We start from the raw sequence: 20,639 nt of genomic DNA, 5'->3' as shown, positions 1-20,639 counted from the left end.
TACCTTTAATCCCAGCACTGAGAGGCAGAGGCAGGAAGAGCTCTGAGTTCAAGGCCAGCCTGGTCTATGTAGTGAGTTCAAGAACACCCAGAGCTACATAATTTTAGACCCTGTCTCAAAAAAACAAAAACAAAAACAAGAATAAAAGGTCCTTTGGCCATCAATGATAGAAGTTCATATTGAACAACCAGCAGGGAAAAGAAGGCTGTGGGAGGTGATTTCTCGTGCTATATAACAAGATTAGAGTGGAGGCAGGAAAACAGGTGCTCAAGTGCCATCCTGACAATCGTTTGCTATTGGTGTCAGCTTCATTCCTCAAGCTTTCTTAATCTTTTTTTTTGGTGGGGCCATAGTTGCTAGATGCTCCACAACACCAATACAATTCACTATAACGTCCTGAACTAATGGGGAGGTTCTGGGCTGACAGTGTCAAGTATGGGAGAGGTTAGTGCTATGTGGCTAGTAGGGCTGAGAAAACAAATGATAAATTTCATTTAACTAATTCATTTACGTTTTTGAGACAGGGTCTTGCTATATAGCTTAAGCTGGCCTTGAACTCACTATGTATCTTGGGCTGGTTTCAAGCTTAAGGTGCTTTTCCTGCTTCAGCTTTCTGAGTGCTGGGATTACAGGTATACACCATCACATGGGCTTTAATTTTAATTCATTTAAATTTAGATGGATGGGGGCTGAAGAGAAGGCTCAGTGGCTAAGAGTCCGTACTGCTCCTCCAAAGGACTTGAATTCAGTTTCCAGCACTTGTATGCGGTGTTGTATAATTTCTGGTAACTCCAGCTCTAATCTGAAGTCTTCCGGCTTCCACAGGCATCCGCACACATGTGGCATACATACACATAGACACACGGATACGAAAATAGAAATAAATCTACATTTAGGTAGCCACGTGTTGCTAGTGGTTAGCACCTGGGACAGTACAGCACTTATCCAGAGAAAAGTCTCTTTGCAGAGCTAGAAAACAAACAAATAGTCATGTGATGGTGGTACACACCATTAATCCCAGAACTCAGGAGGCAGAGGCAGGCAGATCTTTGAGTTTGAGGCCAGACTGATCTACAGAGTGAGTTCTAGGACAGCCAGGGCTACATAGAGAAACTCTGTTTTGAAAAACCAAAACAAACAAACAAACAAAAAACAAAAAAAGGAAAGAAAAAGAAGAAAAAAGGAAAACAAACAAACAATTATAACTTACCACCCAAACAAAACCCTGTCCAAAGACTGTGGTTGGCCTAGTTTTGATGAGAGACACCACTCTGCATCAAGCTCTATGGCTAGAACAGAGAGCTAACCCAAGTTGGGCCATGTGCCTAACTCAGCCATAGGTGGGCACATTGTAAGAAGAAATGGGAAAAAGGAAGAGTGACAGGAAAGTGAAATCTAAGATTTTATGACCTCTATCTTTCTTGATAAAAATAACTACTAAATATTTATTGGAAATCTATTATATAAAGAGGTAAAGGGTACACGAGAATAAGAGGGGTAAGTGGGGAGAGGGATGGGAGAGAAGAGTGAAGGAGGGAAGATGAGGTGGAACAACTTACACTAAAGGCCTTTGGAAAGACCATATGGAAACTTACTTTTGTAGAAGCTTCCTAAAAATGTATACATATATGAAAGGAAATCTAAGTGGAGTCACCACATAACGGGGGGAGACAATGCCCCAAGTAGACATCTTGTGCCACCAAGTAAAACCTCCACTGCCAGGAATGGGCTACATCTTATTGAGTCATTGGCTAAAGGGGTCCCACAGAACCCCAAAATATCACAGGCTATTTATTGCCAAGGCTACTGGATGTGCTCCACAACCTGATGGTAAGGCCTTATTGCTGAAGACAACGTATGCTATTGAACATGGAGAAGTTGAGCTGGTGCCTAACTAGAAGCTTCACCGTTACTGACTAGTGTTCATGGTGCTAGAAGGTACTCTGCACACTAGCAGAGGAGAAAGGGAAACATCTGTATCACATAGCTAGAAACCCTGAGACCTACAACAGCAACCCGCCCGTGAGCTGTACTGGTGCAGTAATGGTACAAATGGAATGGAGTAACCAACCAATTTTTGGTTTGTTTGTTTGTTTGCTTGAGACAGGGTCTCACAACATAGTCTTGGCTGTCCTGGAGCTCACTACTAGACCAGGGTGGCCTTAAACTCATAAGATTCCTTTATTTCTGCCTCCAAGGTGCTGGGATTAAAGGTGTGTGTGCCCACATCCAGCTTCAACCACTTATTAAAAATTAGATTTAAAGCCCACTGCATGAGATGGAACCCATACCTGATACTGTTAAATTTGCTAAGGACCTAGAACTTAGATAGGTATGGGCCTAGGAGAAACCCTAATAACTGTTCTTCTTCTAAAGGAACATGACAATAAAATGACTCCTAATGACATATTGCTGTACGCATAGAGCAGTGCCTCATCGGAGAAGCTTCTTCGTGCAGTAGATGGTAATGAGCACAGAGATCCGCAACTGCACAATGTGCAAAGAGTGAGAGACTTTGAAGTCCTCAGTCCTAAATGAGATGTCTTCACCTAAACCCTCCCCTCAAAGCTCAGGAATCTATGTGGAAGATGTATACAGATTGTGAGAGACTGAAGTGGGGATGGCTCTAAGGAAACAGTGTCTTTGAGACAAAACAGAACTGATGCACACATCAACTCGAGGGACTCCAGCAGCACAGTAAGACCTGCCCAAGTTCCAGCCAGATGGGATCCCGGCAGTGAGGGGGGAGTAGACATGGGGTCCCACCTCTGATCAAGAAGCTATTTGCAACTGATACCCTCTGACAAAGGGAGATTCAGTTTTCGACAGTGAAGTGTCACTGAGCATGTCAACCACACTCCAGTGGAGGCTTGATAGTCAAGAGTAGTTGACCAACACAAAATGAACACCATGTTTTTTTGTTTTTGTTTTTTTTTTTTGTGGGCTTTAGTTACTTTTTGTCGTTGTCTTTTATGGGTTTTTGTTGTTGTTGTTGCTGTTGGTTTGTTTGTTTTGATTTTTGTTTGCTTTTTTTTGAAAGAGTAAGGGCAGAAAAAAAGAATATAAAGTTGGGTGAGTAGGGAGATAGGGAGGATTTGAGGGGGAAAGATAGTAAAAATGTATTGAAAATAAAATGAAAAAAATTTTAAAAGAAAATCTGTTATGTATTGTTCATCTTGTCTATGTGCCATAACTCTTACAACAGCCAAACCAGCTGTGAAAGGTTAATTTTTAGCCTTCTACATCTAGAGATCTGGAAATAAAGATTCGGGTAACATGATTTGACTACCGGTGGTAATAAAACCATTAATATAAATCCAAAGTTTCTTCAAAGTCTTTGTTTTCTCCATTATAATGTACTACCTTTAGAGATTTTGGATTTGGAATGTCAATATTAAACAAGGATAATTATAATAACAATAGACAAACGCAAACGGCTTGGCTTTCTTAAAATAGCTATCTGTGATGCCTTGCTACTTATTCTGCATTTCCCCCTTCTTTCTCATGTGTATGTAGTGTGTGCATTTGTGAGCTCTAGGATCATATTGGGAATCTTCCTCAATCCCTCTTCCATATTATTCCTTTGAGACAGGGTTGCTCAGTTGAACCCAGAGCTCACCTATGTGGCTAGTCTTGCTAGCTAGCTTTCTCTGGGGGATTCCCTCTCTGCCATCCAAAGCTGGAATTGCAGGTAAGCCACCATGCTCACCAGGCATTCATGTGAGGTCTGCAAGCTTGACTGGTCTTCTTGATTTGGGGACAAAAGTTTTGACCTCTAACCCATCTGCTCAGTCCCTATTCTACAATTTAAAAATTCCTCCTTTGAGCTGGACATGATGAAGCATACCCATATCCCCAGAACTCCAGGGATAGAATGAGGAGAATCAGGATTTTGAGGTCTTCTTCAGCTATACAGTGAACTTGATACTAGGCTGGACCTCTTGAGACCCTGTCTTACTCATTCTCCCATTCTTCTGCCATTGCTTTTAGAGTATGAAATTTATATATATATATTTGGTTTTTCGAGACAAGGTTTCTCTGTGTTGCTTTGTGCTTTTCCTAGAACTCGCTTTGAAGACCAGGCTGGCCTCGAACTCACGGAGATCCGCCTGCCTCTGCCTCCCAAGTGCTGGGATGAAAGGCGTGCGCCACCACCGCCCGGCCAAAAAATACTTTTTAAAGTGTCTTCAATGATTGAAATTTATACTTTAAAAGTAATTTTTTTTTTGGCCAGGTGTGACAGTGTACACCTATAATGCTTGCACTTAGGATATGGAAACAGGAGGATCAGGAATTCAAAATCACCCTTGTATACACAGCAAGTTTGAGACTAGTTGGAGCAACATGAGACTGTCTCAAACAAAAACAAACAAACAAAAGACTTTAAAAGGGGTCTGAAGGCAGCTGATGGAAACAGAAGTAGAGCTACCCACAGCCAAACATTAGGTGGAGCTTGAGGAAATCCTGAGAGAGAGTGAGAGAAAGGATTGTAGGAGCCAGAGGGGTCAAGGACACCATAAGAAAACCTACAGAATCAACTAACCTGGGCTTATAGGGGCTCACAGAGTCTGAACTGACAACCAGAGAACCTGCATGGAATGATCTAGGCCCTCTGTATATATGTTACAGTTGTGTAACTTGGTCTTCTTGTGGGACTCCTCACAGTGCGAGCAGGGGCTGTCTCTGACTCTGTGTTATACCCAAGTCATGAGCCCTCCAAAGACCACCAGGAGTCCGAGTTCGTATGCAAAAGCATAGAGTCTTTATTGTAAGCTTGAGCTTGGGCTCTCCGACCGTTCAGACACAGCAGTTCGACCAGGGAGAGCATCAAACTCAGTTGAGGCAGTGTTTTTAAGGAGTAAAGAATGGAGGTAGGAAAATTCCAGATTCAGATGGGAGTTTAGCTCCTGATTGGGCAGGAGTGAACTAACACAAGTCTTGTCAAACAGGTACTGGTGTTGCTGTAAGGAAATTGGCAATTTATATACAAGTGATGTAAGCTATCTCATGTTCTAGAGCATTTAGTACTTGTTTGTCTCAATTTTGACTGGTCTCCCGCAGGGTACAATTTATGTTAAATTAGGCCTTTTCATCTGCTGTCTGCTTTTGGAACCCTATTCCTCATACTGGGTTGCCTTGTCTAGCTTTCAACTTGGTATACCATGTTTGGTTGATATCCATGGAAGGCCTGCCCTTTTCTGAATAGAAATGGAGGAAGAGTGAATGGGGGAAGAGGGGAGATGGTGGAAGGACTGGGAAGAGAGGAGGGAGGGGATACTGCAGTAAGAAGGTAAAAAAAAAATCATTTAATTAAAAAAGGTATCTGAAGTATAGTAAATGAGTCCCAGGCTAGATAAAAATAATTTTAACCAAAACTAGTTTTATTTTAAATACAAAGTTCCTATCTCAGTCAACCTTCTTTGGCTTTAAAGATCAGATATCCCTGCCAGGCATGGTGGCATACATCTTTAATCCCAGCACTCAGGAGGCAGAAGCAGGCAGGTATCTGTGAGTTTAAGGCCAGTATAGTCCCTATTGTGAGTTCCAGGACAGCCAGGGCTATGTAGAGAGACCCTGCCTCAAAAAAATAATTTCAGATATCCCAGTGGAGTTCCCACTACAGGACAGGAATGCTGTATGAATACAGACCAGGATCTGTCATTAGAGAACCCAAATACTGCAGCCATTCTTATGGGTTACCTATTCCCCAAGACAGGACCTCACTATGTAGGCCTGGGTGTCCTGGAACTCACTATGTAGACCAGTCTGGCCTTGAACTCATAGAGCTCAGCCTTCTGAGTGATAGTATTAAAGGCCTGTGCAATTACACTGGCTGCAGAAATTCTTGAAACTGGGTTTTGTAGGTAACTTTTATTCTTTCTGCTTGTCTCCTTCATGGTCCTCTATGTACCACTCACTCAAGTAAGAGTTTTTTTTTTATGTTACAAATAATAAAAAATGAATTTTTTTTTCGAGACAGGGTTTCTCTGTGTAGCTTTGGAGCCTATCCTGGACCTTGCTCTGGAGACCAGGCTGCCCTCGAACTCTCACAGATCCTCCTGCCTCTGACTCTGCTGGGATTAAAGGTGTGCACCACCACTGCCCAGCATAAAAATGAATACTATTTGTATTATTAATAAATTATTCTTTTTTCCCCCTTCTACTTAGAAAGTTTAGCATTGGGATAGCCTTGAGAGCTAATCTTATTAGAGGTTCCACATCTCCCATCATCAGGGGGAGAGGTTGAGGATCAAACAGTTGAAGGGATTACAACATTCCCAAAATGTGACAAGTATTTCCTGGACAAGGATCTGGGCCTTTCATTTCTTGTCTGTCTTAGATACATATTTGGAAATGTGGAGAGACACTGAGACCCCTATGCTCTTCTTCTTCTTTTTTTTAAATCACATACCAAGAAGAAGGATAAAACGATTTCTGTATCCTTGATAAAATTTGCAAAATGCACCGTAGCAGATGCTGTTGAGAAAAACCAGGTCTCATTTGTGGTGCCGTTTACACTGAAATGCTACAGCAAAATCCCGGTCTGCCCAGCAAGTAGAAAGACCCTTCTACATCTTCTAGTTAGAAGGATTCCCTTTGAGACGGTGAGGGGGGAAGAACATAGATGGATAGCACTATGGTCTGCTTTCAGGACACTGGTCAGAACATTGGCCAGCTATGGGAAACCCTGCACAAGCTTGGGGGGGCGGAGATCAAAGTGGGTATGACTCAGCTGCTTGGGGCTGGGTTCCTAACACTTTGTTCTTCTGGGACGTTAATTACTGTTACAGAGTTTCTCCTCAGGGTAGGCTCTGAGGACATATGGTGACAAAGTTTTCTATATTGTTACAAGTGTGGTTCAGCTAGCCACGAAACAGGAGAGTAGTGACCAAATAGCAAACTCCTCCCCGGTATTCAACAAACAATTGGTTCTGTGTTGGGTGGACTGCTGCCAAGAACACAGAGACTTGGGGCTTTGTGCAGACATGATCAGGGATTCCCAGCCGCAGAAAAGGATTATCCAACTCTGCTGAGTGCTGCTCCGCAGCTGGGACTCCACACTCTGTTGCAAGCAACACTTGGTATTTTAAACTTCTGAAGATGGACTTCTCTAAATCAGCAGTTCCCTTGCTGAGGAACCAGTCCAAGTCAGGTGAATATAAGCTTTGCAGAAGAGGTCAGAAAATGAGCCGGATCTCTGATGGGAATTCTCTGGATTAATGAGTATGGGTTCTTAGAAAACCTCTAACCTAGCTTTTAATGGAAAATAAAGAATTTGAAGTAAAGGTTTGGAGAGGACAAGGAAATATCTAACAACACCATCTCCAAATATTTAGTGTGTGTGTGTGTGTGTGTGTGTGTGTGTGTGTGTGTGTGTGTGTATGCCTGTGTAAAAAAGTGACTATGTTCTGTTCATGATCCAGCCAGGTGTAGGCAGGATGGATTCTTTCTTGCTATTCAGCGCCATTTCTAACCAATCTCTTGCTTTTTCTTAATCTCATCTCTAATTTTAAATCTTGCATCATCTGACTATACTATTTACTGCTTTCCAACTTATATCTACCTACCAATCTGTAGATATTTTTCTGAAATGCCTCAAAGATTGGTGTCCCTGACAATGGCCAACCTGTATTTCGTCATATTTTTCAGTGATTTCAGTCTTCTCCTGGATAATTTGTCCAATGTTCTCATTTTCCATTTCATTTCATTTAATGCATATGGTTGTTTTGCCTGCATGCATATTTGTCCACTATGTATGTGCCTGGTGCACACAGAGGTGAGAAGAGGGTGTCAGATAACCTGAAGATCAAGAGTTAGGGATCAGAGACTATGCCTTGGCTGCTCTAACAAGCTGGTCTTGGCCACATGTCCTTGATTAGCCAATTAAAAGAGCCACATTAAAAATGAAAAGCAGAAAATGGCTGGGCGGCGGTGGTGCATACCTTTAATCCAAGTCTTCAGGAGGCAGAGGCTCTGTGAGTTCGAGGCCAGCCTGATCTACAGGAGCTAGTTTCAGGACAGCCAAGACTACACAGAGAAATCTTGTCTCACCCCCACCCAAAAAAAAAAACCAACAAACAAACAAAAAAAGAAAGAAAGAAAAGAAAAGCTGAAAATGATTTATTCAATGTGATCACATTGGGAAGAGAGACAAAGAGGTCCATCTTCCAGGGGCCCAAAATGAGGAAAAGGGTTAAACAGAAGGTATAATTAAGCAAACTTGGTCAAGGTATTGTCGTTGACCCATAATCGTTTCAGGTCCTGTCTCCTGCAAGGTGGTTCTGACAAGTTATTGGCACTCTGTGAAATCTCTTTCTGATTTCTGGGAATCAAGTTCCCTGATGGCTGGCACCAGACTTCATCCTTTTCCCTTCTCCGATCATGAGACTTTGGGGAAAGCCCAATTCCCTGGGTCTACTTTGTTTCAACAGTCCAGATAGCCCTAGTTAAGGACACAAATGTCTCTTTAGAATATCCTCATCCTTTCCAGGCATGACAATTACAGCCTGTCTATACTCATTGACTGGTGAGTCATGGATTTGAATCTCTAGGCTAATAACTCTGAGGTTTACCCTTTTAGTTCAGAACTCTCCTCCAGGCACTTTCATCCTATTATGTTCTTGGATGTTGACCACTTAAATGAAACTTTGTTCTCAATTCCTGATCTTCTCTCATCTCAACCCTACTCCTTCACTACCTTCACCACCTCAGTGAAAAGCAATCCCATCCTGTAGACTCAAGAGGAAACCCTAGTTTTCCTTGACTGCTCACCCTGTCACATCCACGACACCAAATTTATAGCTGAACATTCAACAGGTCCTGAAAACCTTACTTCCCAAATATATTCAGAATCCCACTACTTTCCTCACCATTTCCACCACCACATCCATGGGCAAAGATATTATAAATCCCTAATAGAGCTATTGCAGTAGCCTCCTAACTAATTCACTCCTGGCTAATTCTCAATATGGCATACAGAATGATTTTTTAAAAATTCAAGACAAGTTGGCACTCATTAGCTCACAATCCTGTCCTGGTGCTCAACATGCTCTATGAGAATTGTCACGCCTGTCTCAGTTCTTCTCCTTTCATCCTGTTCTAGGCATACTAGCCTCCTTTGCTTTTCTCCACCAGTCAGTGCTCCTACATGAATGCTCACTCTCTACCTGGAACATTCTCGTGTGTGTGTGTGTGTGTGTGTGTGTGTGTGTGTGTGTGTGTGTCTGTCTGTCTGTCTGTCTATGTCTGTCTAGGGAGGCCAGAAGAGGACATTGGATCCCTGAAGCTGGAGTTATAGGAGGTTATGAGCATGTAGGTGCTGGGATCTGAACTTTGGTCCTCTGGAAGAGCAGGAAGCACTCTTAACCACTGAGCCATCCATCTCTCCAGCTCCTATACCTGATTCAATGATGTTGTATGCTGGTTATTACAGCACTTGGGATGCTGAGACAGACGGAGCCTGAACTACCTAGGAGCTCCCATAAAACATATCAACCAACTAAATACCTAAAACTCTTCCTTGAAGCTTATTATGGCTTGTTCCATAATCTCATATAGTCTTTGCTTGCAAGTGCTTTATTTAAAAAAAAATGAAGTGCCCTGCCTATGTCCCTTCACTGTACTGTAAATTCCCCAAACAAGGATATATGTTGAGGTGGAGCCTAGTGACACATGTCTGTACCATCAGTCACTGGGAAGACTAAGGCAGGAGGATATGGCAAGTTCATGGCCTGGGCTACCCAGTGAGTTTGAGTCCAGCATGGGTACATCAGTGAGACCCTAACTCAAAAGCAAAAATGTTAAGGGGGCTGGGGATTTTGCTGCAGCACTTGCCTAGCATACTGGAGGCCCTAGATTTAACTCCCAGCACACACACATAAACACGTTGAACAAATGAGTTTGTATCCCTTAGGTTTAATGAAATGTCCCAAAGCAGTGTCTGGAGTAGAGATGGAGGCCACTCACTACGTTGAGATGGTCACACACAAGAACACAATAATCATGAAATTGCGTTGTAAACCTTATGAGTGGCATAAAGGAGCAGTCTGGTTTACTGTTTGCTTAATTTGTATTTTGAGGATGCCCTATCAGAAGGTTCTAGCCCAATGGTTCTCAAACCCCCTAATACTGCAACCCTTTAATACTTCTCATGTTGTGGTGACCCTTCAACCATAAAATTATTTCACTGCCACTTGATAACTGTAATTTTGCTACTGTTATACATTGTAAATATCTGATATGTAGGATATTTGATATGCGATCTAATGGGGTCGTGACCCACAGGTTGAGAAACACTGTTAGCTTTTCAGGTGCTTTCTTCAACTGGGAACCCTTGCCCGCTGGCACACCACGCTTAGAGATTTGGGATGCCAAGCCAGGCGGTGATGGGCACACTTTTAATCCCAGCACTGGGGAGGCAGAGGCAAGGGGGGTCTCTTGATTTCGAACCAGCCTGGTCGGCAAAGTGAGTTCCAGAGAAAACCTGTCTCCAAAGAACCAAACAAATAAATTAATTAACTAAAAAAAAAAAAAAGAAAGAAAGAAAGAAAGGAAAGAAAAGAAAATAAAAGGGGGAAAAAAAAAAAAGAGAGATGACTACAGCGCCAGGGCCCACGGACTGGTAGAGGCAGGGGAAGTTTCCCCAACCGGCTCAGGCCCTCCGGTCCAAAGGGTAGGAAGCGGAAGTGACGCAGCCCCGGCGCCCGGAACCCCGCCCCTCTCACCCTCCCAGTCCGGAGGGATGACGCGAACCCGGAAGGGGCAGGGCGGGCGTCGGACGCGGAGTGGCGGTTTGCTGGCCTGGCTCTCCGTAGTAGCCCGCGGAGTTTGAGTGTGAGGAGGTCCGCGGCGCGGCGGGCCCCAGGCCTGTTCCCAGGTTCCCGTGTCCACCTGCCCGAGCTTCACAGGTTCCCCGCCCTCCTGCACCGCCGGGGCCGCGCTTCTCGCCGCCGCAGGTCGTCTCTCAGACCCAACCGCCCGCCTGTGGGCAGTCTTCCATCTCCCAAACCGGCCTCAGTTCTGCTCCCCTTCATCCCCAGTCCTTCCAGAAAGTAACTTTTAAACCCTTTCCCTACGTCTTTATTTCTTACCCCCTCTCTTTTCCTTTCTCCCAACCAGAAGTCAGATGCCAGGAGGTATGGCGCCCCTCAAGAAACCCCGGAATCCCACCAAATTGCCCCTGGCCTTAAACCCTACGAAGAGCAAGGACGTTTTGGCAGTGCTGGCCGAGAGGAACCAGGCCATAGTACCAATTGGGGCATGGGTGGAACCTGCCTCACCAAATTGCTCGGAAATCCCAGCACATGTGAGTGTCAGTTGACCCAAATACAGTGATTCCCTGCCCGCCTTTTTTTTTTATTAGCCTTCTCTAATTTTTGGTGCTTAGAGATGAACAGCTGAAGGATGCTGTATCCATTCTGTTACAGGTTATATTTTTGTGTAGAAATTATACAGTAATGATGTGTTTTCCAGAACTTGCCTCATCTTTTGTTGGCATAATCAAATATTATTTAAATATTTATTATTCACTTACTATACAGGACATAATTCGTGGACCAGCAAATACACTAGTTTGTTTCACAAACTTGTTTGCTGTGTAAGACATAGGTACTGTGTACATCTTCCAGACACTCTGTAACATGGTAGGAAAGACAGCTGATCACACTATAAATGTTAATTAGTTGCTCAAAGTTTATGTTTCTAAATGAAGATCAAGGCAGAATGAAGTAAGACAAATAGAAGGGGCTTAATCCTGACAGAAACTCTGAAAAAGCTGTAAAGTCCACGAGGACAGGGAAACGTCCTGTTCATTCTTCTTCTGGTGTAAAGTGGGCCTTTTAGGACATATTTGATGACTGAACGAGGAAATATGGTCTTTCTTGGCCCTGAAGGAATAGAAATGCAGTAACTGCAGATAGGAAGAAGCATTTCAGATGAAGGGATGCCCTTTTGAAAGTTTGCACATGGAAATGTGTGAATGATTTCTCATTCTAACACATGAGAGCAGTTTTGCAAGGTTTTTGTTTAGTTTTGCTTAGTCTTTCAACAAACTGTTCCTTAGCTCTTTGTTCACATTTTATTGTGCATAGGGAACAAATCATATTCTACACCCCCTGTTTTTATTAAATAATTAATTAAATAATATTGAATAAATATTGCCTAGTATATGTAGATACCCAGAAAGTATTTATGGAATGCAGGAAATCAGCAATGTTCTTAGTATAGACAAAATACTAAACATGGGTAAAAAAAATATATTCTTAGTGCTCTTGATTTTAGAGGAGAAACAACACATTTAAACATTACATAAGGGTTTGGGAGATGGCTAGCAGGTAGTAGTACTTGTTGTACAAGCCTGATGAGCTGAGGTTCTAGTCCTGGAATCCAGGCACAAGCTGGATGGGGTGGTGTACATCTGTAATCTCCACACTCCTGTATTGAGATGGGAGGCAGAGACAGAATCTTCTAGAAGCTTGTGGGCCAGCTAGCCTGGAGCGCAGTAACAGAGACAAGAGAGACCCTGCCTTAAAACCAGGGGAAGAGTGAGAGCCAACTTCTGATCACACATGAGCTCATACCGTGGTGTGCACATGTGTGCACACACACACAAACACACAGAATAAATTTTAAAAATTGTAAGTGTGGGGCTGGAGAAATGGCTCAGCAGTTAAGAGCACTTCAGTGGTTGCCCATCCAGAGTTCCCAGCACCCGGAAGGCAGCTAACGATGTTTTTAACTACACCCCAGAGAATCTAAACCTGCTGGTCCCTGAGGCACTGCCAGCTTGTGGTGCACAGACACACACATAGGCAAAACACCCATACACATAAAAGATACAAATATTAAAAAATTAGTAATGGCTAGATGTGGCAGCACACGCCTTTATTCCCAGCACTTGGGAGGCAGCAGGAGGTGGATCTCTGAATTTGAGGCTAGCTTGGGAGTTCCAGGTCAGACATAGTAAGACCCTGTCTCAAAAAACAAAAACCTGAAACATCAGCTCCCTCCAGTTATAAATGTTAATAACAATATGGTAAGTTAATTTTATTTATGTTCATTGAAAATATAGTTACATATTCATTGATTTCTGCCTACTGTGCCACCTTTCAGGAAGGAATTTAAGAGTTGGACTACATGTGATTAAGTGTTAAGAATATCTCGCTTAATCAAAGAAGAAATATGCCTGAGTTGGTATGAACCCAGGAAAGTTTAAAAGTATCTGGATAAGTAGAGATGAGATGATTCTCCTATTATGGGGCTTGAGGACAGTAGGAAGCAAGCAGGCAGTGTTTAGGTTTACAAGGGTGGGTTAGATTAATTGGAAGGGAAGGCTTAGTAGCTGACAGGATTTGAAAATAAGGAGAGTGACAAACTATAGAAAGTCTTGGGAAGCCGGGCGGTGGTGGCGCACGCCTTTAATCCCAGCACTCGGGAGGCAGAGCCAGGTGGATCTCTGTGAGTTCGAGGCCAGCTTGGGCTACCAAGTGAGTTCCACACAGAGAAACCCTGTCTCGAAAAACCAAAAAAAAAAAAAAAAAAAAAAAAAAAAAAAGAAAGTCTTGGGAAATACTGATTTATTCACTTTAATATTTATAGATATGTTCCATGATCAAACTGTTTTGATTAGATTAATTGCCTCTAAGTTTTAAGGGTTAGGGAGAGATTAGATTTAGGGAAACAAATCAGAACAAATTAAAACAATTTAGACATGAAGCATATCATCAAAATTTCTTTAGTAATAGGGAATGAAGGAGGGAAAGCCCTGAAAAAGGTGAGTGAAATGGAAATTAATAAATAAAAACTGGTACAAAGTTCCTTTATTACTGAAGTCAGTACTCTTTAAGAAACTTTAATTCCATCTATTTATTTGTGTATGTGTGTGGTGTGGAGGTCAGAAGACTTGCGGAAGTTGCTTCTCTCCTCCCACCGTGTGGGTCTTGGTGATGGAACTCAGCTCATCAGAGCCTTTACCTGCTGAGCTATCTCACTGGCCCAGTACAGCTTTTTAATTACTAAGATACCTTTATAATGTCAGTAGTGTCAGACTGCTCAAAATCTGTTACCATAACACCTCTTTGGTTGTTTAAAATAGTTTAATTTTAAGTTCTCACACATTCAGAATATTAAACTCTTGAGAGATGTACAAATTGTATCCTTTCCTCTTTTTAAATAATCCTGTAATCAGTTCCAGTCAAAGGAGTTTGATCAAGCATCTGGTAGGACTCTTTTATTACTTTAGCATATTTAATCTGGGAATCCATCCTTATTAACAGGCACTGTCCTGTCAATTCAAAGATATGGTATGTAGCACAAATCCTAATTGGTCTTACCATAAAAACCCAGAGTCAGATATCAGGTGTAAATGCTAAAAGATAGAGGAAACAAGCCACAGCCATTTCTCACCTCATCAACTCCTCAGCTGAAAGGGGAAGATCCTATTTCTCTGAATCCCCAGACTGAGTGCCCCTGAGTCCTCAGCCAAAAGGGCTGAGTACCTGTCTCCTCCTGCCTTATATGCCTTTCTCCGCTTTCCTGTCTCAACTTTCCTAGTGCTGGGATTAATGGTGTGTGTGTGTTTCCCAAATACTAGAAGCAAAGGCATGAGATCCCAAGTGCTGGGATTAAAAGTGTGTGCCACCACTGCGTGGCTCTGTTTCTCTTTTAGACTGATTAATCTCATGTAGTCTAGGGTGGCCTTGAAATCACAGAGATCTAGATGGATCTCTGACTCCTGAGTGCTAGGATTAAAGGTGTGTGCCACCACTGCCTGACTCTATGTTTAATCTAGTGGCTGGCTCTGTCCTCTGATCTTCAGGCAAATTTTATTTGTTAGAGTACAAACAAAATATCACCACAATGGTAAATAGTTACTTGTCTACTCTAAGGACATACCTATTCTAAAGAACTTAAAATTCCAAGGGGTCTTCAGGGTTCATAAAAGCCTCATGAAGCTTCAGAGCTTCATTTCTCTTTGCTAATTATTATGAAAAGTCACTGTGGTCTTATCTATGATCCCTCTTACATATTAACACCCCCCTCCCATTGTCTTGTTATATAACAAACCATATCAGAACATAGTGGCATAAAGCAGGTAATACTGTGTGTCAGGAGTTTACACAGAGTGAAGTGTCATGTCTTTTATCTGCTTCAGTGTATTTAGGACAGCTTGATGGGTTCTGGCTGTTAAAGTTCTTGGTTCTTTGTAGGCTCTCATGTCCATTCCAGTAAGGCTTTTTCATGTGTGTGGCATTTGGGCTAGCATGACTAGAACACCTGGGGCTGGCTGGATATCTTTCCATGCCATATGACTAGTTTGGCAAGCTGTGGTTCTCTCTAACATGGGAGTCTCAGAGTAGTCAGAATTCTTTGACTTGATTGAAGAGAATAGCTTACTACTGAGCATTCCAGAGCTTCAGCAGAAGTTGCTTAATGACCTTGTTGGAGAAGTCATAGACCCAACATTTCTTCTGTCTCATTCTGGTGTTTATACATAGATAAAATTCAGTGTGGGAGAAGGCTACATAATAGCATCAATACCAAGAGACTTGATTTATTTAGATTAAGATATATCATTTTTGAAGAGTAATTTCTATAGAATTTAAACATCATTTTTGTCATATGTAAATTATCTTAAGAAAGGTGCATTAAACATTTCCTGCCCTCAGAATTCATAATGTACTAGAGAGTTAGTAAGTGCTATATTTTATTCATAGTCAAATGAAATGTGCTATAGCATTAAGAGTGCAGAGGGAAGTACTGGATAGTCTTGAAGACTAAGAAGGCCTTACTAGATGGGTGAAAGGAAGGCTCCATTAGAAATGGAGTGAAAGACACTTGGGAGACAGACAGGAGGTTGAGGTCAGCATCAACTATGTAGTGGGCTGCAGACTAGCTGGGGCTGTAATAGTGACATACTCCCCTCCACCCGAAAAGGGCATGGCAAATTCTAAGTATGAAGGCACTGTACATTGGGAACATGTCTGCTGAATGGTGAGCAATATGGTATATCTACTGTTTACTAATATTAGAAGCCATAACACGAATGGGTCAAGATCAGTTCATTAAGAATTAATGAAGACATCTTTGGTTTTAGTTGAATAAAACATTAAGATTTGATATGAGTATTCACAAATTCCATTTTTTTTTAAGCTTCTGACTTGCTTTGAGTTCCTGGGACTCACTAACTATACTTATACTTAGATTGGTGGTTTTGAACTGTGATTTCCTTGTTCTCCTGGAGACCAGATTATAGACCTGAGATTTTGTTCTTGACAATTATGTACTAGACTTTCTGCATTCAGGACGTTCCTCATGGGCAAAATCGATGACATTTAAGTTCATTTTCTTTTTTTTTTTTCTCTGTAAAGACTTCAGCATACATGATTGAAGAGGAAATAAAGGAACGACAACGAAGAAAACAAGAAGCTTTGAAACATTTTCAGAGGCAAGTCAAACGCCGGGTAAATCATCAAGTTAAGCTGAGGAAAAAGCACCAGCTTCAGAAGTCTTACAAAGCAGTAAGTTCCTAAGTGAGGTAGCCTGAATGGAAAGCTTGTGTGCTGGGAGATAGCTGTGAGGTGGTGTCAGGAGCTCTTCTCTTTTGATTCTGGGTTGGTGAAATCCAGTTTTGTGCTGAGCACTGTCAAGTTTCATATAGAGAAACTGATTTTTATTTCAGTATTGTTCTGACTTGCTTTTTTTCCTTTCTTTAAATACTTAAAAAAGAATGTCAGGATTTTGGGTGCAGATTTGAGATTCTTTGCCCCCTTTTAGCTATGTGACCTTGAGTTAATTACTTAACTTTTCTAGTTGCATAATAGTTTCCTTATCAATAAAACAGACAAATGTTGAGTATGGTGGCTCATACCTATAATCTCAGCACTTGGGAGGCTGAAGCCGGAGGATTGCCATGAGTTCCAGACCTGGACTACATAATGAGACCCTGTCTCAAAGAAACAAATATATATGATTTATGTATATCTGTATGGTATGTGTTATGTAAATATGATATGTGTATTAGTGTTCTATAAAGGAACAGAATGGATAGGGGATTTATTAGAATGGCTTACAGGCTATGGTCCAAGTAGTCCAGCAAAGGCTGTCTCGGATGGAAAACAAGAATCTGTAGCCATTCAATCCACAAGACTGAGTGTCTCAGCAGTCCTAATCTGATGTTAGAGTCCTAGAGAATTCTTAGAGAGCTGCTACTCTCTAGTCTGTTTCAGACTCCCAAAGAAGTAGCTTTTAATACTAGTTAGTGCAGGAATGCCTCAGCAACAGGATGGATGAACTTGCCAATGAGAATGAGAACAAGCAGACAAAACAAAACAAAACAAAACAAAAAAAACCCCAAAGCTTCCTTGTTCCTATCTTTTTATATGAGCTGCCACCAGAAGGTGGCCTAGATTTAGGGTGGGTCTTCCCACCTCAAATCATCCAATCAAGGAAGTCCCTCATAGGTGTGCCCAGCTGCTTGGGTTTTCATTGATTCCAGATGTAGTCAAGTTTACAGCCACAATTAACCATCACAATATGATATGATACTTAATCTTAGAGGATTGTAGAAGAATTAGGTGGGATAGTCTAGTTAAATTGTTAACACAGGGTAGGTGCCTGGTAAATGTTAGTTCCTCTGTCAGCAAAGGCTTCCTGCCCCCTGCTCTGTTGTTCTCGGTGAAAATCTTATGGCTGCAAGGGGATTATTTGTGCTGGAAGGGAATTGAGTCTCATTATCTCTCCTTTTTCCTTTGTTTAGGCAGAAAAGGAAGGCTCTATAGCCATGCGATGTTCAGATTCAGCACATTTAACTCCTAAAAGGACAAGTGTTTTCCCCAGCAATTTGAACACTGCTGTTGGAAGTTGTAGGTTACCCGCTTCCCAGGTGCTTGGGGATGCAACAGAAGATGGAGAGAATCAGAATCAGTTGTTTCAACAACAAGCTCAAGCTGTAAGTACAGGTACATTTCATTTTATATTTGTGATGTTTCCCCTCAGTCCTCTAACCTAAAGATGATATACTTAGGGTAGAAAATAGAGATTAAGAGTTTACATACTGAATTTCACTTTTTCCTTGTGTGTATGTGTGGTGTATATGTATGGGCATGTGTGTGTGTGCATGTGTAGGCTTGAGGTTAACATCAGTTGTCTTTCTCAGTCACTCTCCATCTTCTATATTGAGGCAGGGTCTCTCACTGAACCTGGTGCCCTGTTCCTTGTCTCTGCCTCTCATATGCTGGGATTTATACATGTACCACCAGCCCACCTGGATTTTACGTGGGTTCTGGGACTCTGAACTCTGGTCTTCACAGTTGCCCAGGAGGCTCTTCACCTGCTGAGCTGTCTTCCCAGCCCCAACTTCATTTCTTTATCGACACTCTCTTTTCAGGGACTAGTATGAAGTGCTTATTTTCATTTTTCAAAAATTGTTTATTTATGGATTGATTGGCTGGTTGGCTGGTAATGTTTTGCTCTGTAGCGCAGGCTGACCTGAGACCCATAGTCCTCTTTCTTCTGTCCCCTAAGTGCTGGAGTTATACACACGAACCACCATAACCTCCCTTATTTATAAATATCTTTTTTTACATTCATTTGTTTTTGATAAGACATTGTAGAACTATCTAAAGAAATGTATTAAATTTTAGAATTCAAAATTTATTAGAAAAAGTCTTAAGTCAAAGAACATCGAATTTCCCAATTATACTTAAATTATGTTTTTTTATATGTTATTGCCAGCTCGTAGCTACAGATAGAAATTATTTTAACCTTTGATGCTAAGGGATTCAATACAGTTAAAGAGTATTTCATTTATTATTTTTTGTTTCTTTTACTTTTCTCTTTTAAACTAATCACAATAAAATTATCTACTGTATATCAGGTAATAATATAGTAAATTCTTAACGTATCAGAATACTTGGAAAAATTTTAGTGACCTTTTAAATGTATCTAATGCTTAAAATTTAAAGCACTGTAAGTGGCAGCATACTCCCCATTCAGTCAGTTCCTTTCTTGGTTACCTGAGCTTTTGTTGATGTGTTGCTTACCTCTACTTTAAGAATTGTTCTTCATTCTATTTGAAAACACATATTTAGGGATAGTGACAAGAAAAAAATGTAAACCATGACCACATGAAAACAAAAGCTATCTTATCTCCTGAGTTAATGTGCTTTTCTGAGTCCTTACATAGCTTCAGGGACTGACCTAACTGGGGCAACAAGACAGATGTATAGGGACACCTGTACAGAAAAGCTGGGATCAAGTGGACTCGGCTCTCTGATGGAGAAGCTGCAGCATTCTGGGAGCTTAGCATGTTTATTACGTAGAATTGAACAGTGAGGCAGGCTATTGCATACAGCTGAATCAAGGAAGCAGGGCTTATGGTATACAGCTGGATCAAGGAGGCATGTTTAGCTAATCTCAGGAGCCATCTCTATAGGGAATAGTCTTTGGACCGTAAATACCTGGGGGTGGGGGGAAAAGCTATGTTGAACATTTTCGGCACATGTTATAAACATCTGCACATAGAGCAGAGAAAGGATTTGCCAGTCCTCTGAACCTCAACCAGGGAAGGCTTTGCCACTTCAAGGCATTGGGGTCCTTGATATGGTTGTGTCCATGTCAACAACACACATTCACTCAGGATTTTACTCACTTCCACAGTACTTGGTCATAATCGAATTGGGCTGTATGTATAAGTAGAGAGAGCTTTATAAGGCACATGTTATCATCTTCAAATTTTATTCCGAGATTTCTTTTGCCTCAAACTTTTTTCTTTGTTTGGAGGCATTGTGTGGTTTGTAGTAATCAATTTTATAATTATTTTAATTTCCTTTTTGAAGTTTATAAATAGGAGCCAGATATAGTGATGCATACTTATAATCTTAGCCTTCAGGAGGCAGGTCAGGAAAACAGAAATTTTGGTGCCGCTTGGACTTTGCCTTAATAAAAAGGAAGAAAGGAAGAATTTATCAAACTGAACACTGGTTACATTATAAGAGATAGAAGAGTGAAGGACAGATCCAATCCTGACCATCATGATTATAACTATAAATCTCATTGTAATATGGATTTTTTTTTTTTAGAACACAGTGCATGGCTAGAACACATCAGTCAGCATGTAAGTGAACACATTATATTTGTTAAGCATTGTAGTACTAATATGTCAACTAGGACCCTCTATGGGCTTATATTTCCATTACTATAGTCTCTTATATACCAAATCTCGTAAGTAATATAGACATATTTGATGTACTTGACCAAAAAAGTTATGCCATGGGAATTCCAAATTTTAAAATTCTAAGGAAATAGTACAGAGAGAATTCATGCAAGACATGGAATTGAACTTTTTATTTTGAATTGGTATGCTGAGCTGAATTGATAAATTCAAGAGACTTTTTGAAATAGGAGCAGTGAAAAGTATAGGATCTGTAATGTGCTTGGTTTGGTATGTTCTAGAGTAAGTGATGAACTCTTTCTAGTTGGTAGTTTATAAAGGAAAATAACAGAAATGAGATGAGGCAGGAAATCAGGTTATAAAAAGCCTTTGTATTATGAAAGTTTAAAAGTTTGTATACACCTTCATTCTTTCTCCTTGAAAACAGATGACGTTGTTAAGGATGTTTGGTGACTTATTGATTTGGTCC

General features: G+C 41.3%; 1 protein-coding gene across 3 annotated transcripts in view; it reads left to right on the top strand.

Annotated features, from left to right (window-relative positions):
* Positions 1–10,731: 10,731 nt before the first annotated feature.
* The window catches only part of Ccdc15 (coiled-coil domain containing 15), a 70,500-nt gene continuing 60,592 nt past the window's right edge, over positions 10,732–20,639 (top strand). For 2 of the 3 annotated variants that reach the window (XM_059267639.1, XM_059267637.1), the window contains exons 1-4: positions 10,732–10,955; positions 11,119–11,305; positions 16,368–16,517; positions 17,756–17,947. In XM_059267639.1, coding sequence (XP_059123622.1) covers positions 11,126–11,305; positions 16,368–16,517; positions 17,756–17,947 — 522 coding nt within the window. In that variant the 5' untranslated portion in view covers positions 10,732–10,955; positions 11,119–11,125. The remainder of the gene's footprint in view (positions 10,956–11,118; positions 11,306–16,367; positions 16,518–17,755; positions 17,948–20,639) is intronic. The other variant, XM_059267638.1, reaches the window with a different exon arrangement.

This window comes from Peromyscus eremicus, chromosome 7 (assembly GCF_949786415.1).
Source record: "Peromyscus eremicus chromosome 7, PerEre_H2_v1, whole genome shotgun sequence".
NCBI classification, from domain to species: Eukaryota; Metazoa; Chordata; class Mammalia; order Rodentia; family Cricetidae; genus Peromyscus; species Peromyscus eremicus.
This window is presented reverse-complemented; position numbering and strand designations above follow the sequence as displayed.